Source organism: Gopherus evgoodei, chromosome 4 (genome assembly GCF_007399415.2).
Source record: "Gopherus evgoodei ecotype Sinaloan lineage chromosome 4, rGopEvg1_v1.p, whole genome shotgun sequence".
Taxonomy (NCBI): domain Eukaryota; kingdom Metazoa; phylum Chordata; order Testudines; family Testudinidae; genus Gopherus; species Gopherus evgoodei.
In genome coordinates, this window is record NC_044325.1 from 98812695 (window position 1) to 98817523 (window position 4829).

Genomic DNA, 4829 nt, shown 5'->3' on the forward strand with positions numbered 1-4829 from the left:
ATATTCCACATGGAGGCTTTCCACAGCACAACATTGTCACAATAATGACTTCACAGCAACAACTGGAATTTGCAAGACATACAGGACAGATCCTCCAAATTTAGAGTGATGCAAGGATAAGTGCCTCATAGTCCAAGCAACAGGGCAGATAATGTCACTTAGCCCAAACCTCATGATAATCCTAACTCCATGATACCCTTATCCCTAATCCCCATGATAACCTTTGCCTTAAATGCCACAATAACTGCAGCTCAACAATAACCCTAAAGCCCGCATAATATTCACTCCATGCGAACCGTCTCACTCTCCTGGCTACTGTTTTTGGCTCTCTCTGCTTGGCACACTCAGTTGGCAATGACATGGGAAAGTGAAAATCACCGGCGGCCTCAACACAGTGACCTCGGCCGTCGCGTGCTTTCGTTTGGTTTTCCAGAAGGCCCATCCTGGCGTGACACCAAGCAGAGCAGAATGAAGGCGGTGGTCACAACCTGTTCAGCACGTTGAATTTAGTAGCACTTATTTCCTTGCTTGGGTTACCAGGAAATCAGTCCCCATTGTACTCTATAGCTCTAGGGAGGGGCACACAGAAGCCCATAAAAACCTGCCCTAGAACTTTTATTCTCCAGTCGGGCTTTTGTAGGAGCAATGGAGGAAGCTGCATGCAGTCAAGACAGGCCTGAGGAAGGCTGAACCATGGGGCTTCTCTGCTTCCCACTGGCCCTAGCACTGCTGGTGATGATCCTGCTGCAGGGTGAGTGTGGAGTGGGGATGTAGGGACCAGCCCCTCCCTCCCAGGGGGAGGGGAGCGAGATACAGGTTGTAGGGGAGGGAATTGGGCTAGTGAATAACAAGGAGATCCAAGCCCTTGGCCCTTCATAGACACACGCCCCCCCAGCCTGGATTGGTACTTTCAGTTCTCAGCTGCCCCACTCAGATCAATGGGGAGTTTTGATTCTTGAACCTACTGGTGGTAAATCAAATAGAAACATGGCTATGAATTTCTGCTGGCACTGAGGATAGCAGGGCTAGTCTGGGGCAATGGGCAGAGCTTGGGAATTATGGGTGGAGCTACTGGAACTTACCTCCACACACCTTCTTAGGTTCCAGCAATGATTGTGCATAAACCTCCACTCCCGACACACACACATTAATATCTCTCCCTTCTCTTTCTTCACTTCCTAGGTGCTCAGGGGAGCTGGAAACAGGCAGGTAAGACACTTCAAAATGCCAGCCTTACCTGCCCTGCATTAGTGCCATGAGAATGGGGCTGGGAGCCTAGACTCCTGGGTTCTATCCCCAGCTCTGGGAGAGGAGTGGGGTATATTGGGTTTGAGCAGGGGGACTGGGAGCCAGGACTCCTGGGTTCTCTCTTCAGCTCTTGGAGAGGATTGGGGTCTAGTGGGTTAGAGCAGAGAGGGGCTGAAAGTCAGGACCCCTGATTCTTTACTCCTCCCATGTCAATGCTGTTCCCCTCCAGGATGCGGCCAGCCCAGGATCTCAGGCCGAATTGTTGGGGGTGCGGATGCCCCAAGGGGCCGGTGGCCATGGCAGGTCAGCATCCAGCACAATGGACAGCACTTCTGTGGTGGATCCCTCATCTCAGCCCAGTGGGTTGCATCAGCAGCTCATTGCTTCCAATTGTGAGTAACTGGGGTGGGTAGGGACCGGTGCAACAGACAGACATCCTGCCTGGATCTATGCCAGGAATGCAACCCTATGCAGTGTTGCTGTGAGACTGGTCCCTATCTGCCCCACCCCAGACCCTGCTGCATTTTTGGCCAAGTTTGCAAGCCATTTGATCAGCCTTTTCTCCCCTATTCCCAGATCTGCCCTTGTCTCTTCCTATCATGTGAATCTGGGGGAGTACCAGCTCTCCAATCCCTCCCGGTGCCGGATCTCATCCCCTGTGAGCCAGATCTTTGTCCATCCCAACTACAGCAGCACGTGGAAGTCTGCTGACATCGCCCTCCTGCAGCTGACAGAGCCAGTGCAATACACCAATGAAATTCTCCCCATTTGCTTGCCAGGCCCCTCCCACTCTTTCCCTGACAACCACATGTGCTGGGTCACTGGTTGGGGGAGAATAGACTCTGAGGGTAAGACCATTCCCCAGGAGGAGGCGCTATCACTCTGTGCCTGAAGGCCTGAGCTCCTGGAGCCCTGTGATTCCTGCAGCATCTTGCAATAATCCCCTCCCAGCTCTCTGCTGCGCTCTGCCAGCTGGCTACCCAGGATTGGCTGTATCCCTCACAGCCATCTGTGAGACAGCTGATCCCCAGGGCTCAGTTGAGAACCTTCTGTGTTAGATACAGATGGTCTCTGGTTCAATCCTCTCAGAGGAAACCCCCTCTAGGGGCAGTGTGGCACAGACTGGGTCCTATGGGGCTGGGTGGGGCTCTAGAAGCTGGGTGGAGGTGGGGAATGGATGCAGGGAGGTGGAGGGAATGGGACATGGGGAGGGGATGGAGTGGAGGATGGCTGGAGGGAAAGGGAGTGGGTGGGGGAGGTAGATGGGGACAGGAAATTGTCAGGTATGGGGGTGGGTTGCAGGAGGCTATGGATCCAGTACCCTGGTTCTCTCCCCCTGCAGTCTCTCTTCCGCCCCCCAAGACGCTGCAGGAGGTTCAGGTCCAGCTGATCGACACTGCAGCCTGCAACGCCCTCTACAACATCGACCCGGCCATGAACATCGGCAGGGACCCTGTCAAACCTGACATGATCTGTGCTAGCTATGCTGAAGGGCAGAGGGACTCCTGCCAGGTGAGCGAGGGCTCTGGGCCGACTGGATGCAGGATCCCCAGTGCGTCTCCCTCCCCACAAACAAACATACACACCACACATGTAGGGCCTGCAGTGAGTAGAACGGCTGCTGCAGCTGTGCAATTCTACAATCTGGCTTCCTTCGAGCAGGCAGGAGCAGTTCTGGCTTTTAGATGCCTGTGGACTCACAGTCCCATGTCTAGGCCCCAGCTCTGTGATTAGAGCAGAGCCCCAGCTTTATTTTTATATAAAGTAATAGCTGAATCTCTGCAGGGGGATAGAAAGGAGTAAGAATGTGGCTAAAGTGTAACCTGCCCCCCCCTCAAGTCTGCAGAGAGCCTAAACCAGTGGCTCTGAGATGGGAAATACCCCATGCATCTTTATGGAAGCTGTACGCTTCCAGCCCCACTGCTCTGTGGAGCCCTTACAACCCATCCCGAGCAGGGTTCTCTGCATAGGGTAGGAGAAGAAGGACACAGCCACCCTTTCTGCAGTGACTGTATTAAGGGATCCCACCTCCAACACCAATGCATCCTTCAGAGAAAGGAGGGAGGGACACAATGCTCCTTTCACTTCTCAAGTGGGTGTGGCAAAAATATGTGGGTGGGGCCATGGGATGGTCCATGTGCCTAGAACTCCAAGGGGCTGAGCTGTGGATACTTGGGGCTGGGGGTGGCCTCACTAATCCCAATTTCTCTGCCCCTCTAGGGTGATTCTGGGGGGCCGCTGGCCTGTGACCACAATGGGACCTGGTTCCTGATGGGGATTGTGAGTTGGGGGGAAGGCTGTGGCCAGCCCAATCGTCCCGGTGTCTATGTCCGGATGGTGGCCTACGGCGAATGGATATGGGAGCACGTTGGCTCCGGAAGCCAAGCCAGCACCATGGGGAACTGCACATCAGGGACGAATGATGCCAGACCCTGCTTCAGCAGCTTCATGCTTCTCTTCACCACTCTTCTGATATCACTCTGACTCCCCCTCCCTTTGGGATGCCCCCCATCTCTCCCTCCTCCGTTCGCCCCCTAGTGAAACCTTGCACTGTCTGGGGGCAGTTTGAGATGCAGATAGGACCTGAGAGTTACCAGCAACACCCACATGCCTGAGTCTGCACAGAGCCTGAGCCAATTGCTGTGAGAAGGAGGAGCTGCTCTGAGTGTGGCTGATGCTGTTTCAGGTGGGATCTCTCAGGAATCTGTTTATGATCCTATGCTAAGAATAGGGTCCATCTAGCCCAGTTTCCTGTCTTCCAACAGTGGCCAATGCCAGGTGCTTCAGGGGGAATGAACAGAACAAGGCAGTTATTGATTTATCCGTCCTCCGTCGTCCACTCCCACCATGTGGCACTCAGAGGCTTAGGGGCTCCCAGAGCATGGGGCTGCTCCCTGCCCACCCTGGCTAATAGCCATTGTTGAACCAGTTCTCCATTAATTTATCTAATTCTTTTTGAACCCAGTCATACTTTTGTCGTTCGCAACATTTCCTGGGAACGAGTTCCACAGGGTGACTGTGGGTTGTGCGAAGAAATACTCCCTTTGGTTTGTGTTCAACCTGCTGCCCATTAACTTCATCAGGTGGCCCCTAGCTCTCACATCATGTGAAGGAATGAAGAACACTCCCCCATTCACTGTCTCCACACCAGTCAGGATGTTCTGGACCTCCAGCATAACCCCTGTCGGCTGTCACTTTTCCAAGCCGAAAAGTCGAGGCCTTTTTTCTCTCTCCCCATGAGGAAGCTGTTCCACACCAGTCACTATGTGTGTGGCCCTGGTCTGTTCCTTTCCAACCCTTGTAGATCTGTTGTCAGATGTGCCAATCAGACCTCCACACCGGATTCAAGGAGTGGGCGGACTGTGGATTTATACTGCAGCCTTTTATTCAGTGATGATGTAACGGGGTGGTCACTGGAAGGGTACAAGCAGCCCTGGGGAAGGCTGCGTCTCTGAAAGCCAGGCTGATTGGGAAGCAGCCACCGCTGTAGCTGGCTTGATAAGGGCCCAGCTGGCCCTTACAAGAGAGCAGTGGGCCAGGAGCAGGCAGGCTCCTTCTGACTGAGGAGGGAGATGGATATG

General features: G+C 53.9%; 1 protein-coding gene across 1 annotated transcript; it reads left to right on the forward strand.

The window, feature by feature from the left end:
* The first annotated feature begins 693 nt into the window (after positions 1 to 693).
* LOC115651170 (serine protease 27-like) lies at positions 694 to 3898 on the forward strand. The gene is made up of 6 exons (XM_030562127.1): positions 694 to 751; positions 1183 to 1209; positions 1478 to 1640; positions 1825 to 2096; positions 2591 to 2760; positions 3469 to 3898. The coding sequence occupies exons 1-6, from the start codon at positions 694 to 696 to the stop codon at positions 3730 to 3732; spliced, it is 954 nt and encodes a 317-aa protein (XP_030417987.1). The 3' UTR covers positions 3733 to 3898.
* Positions 3899 to 4829: the final 931 nt, after the last annotated feature.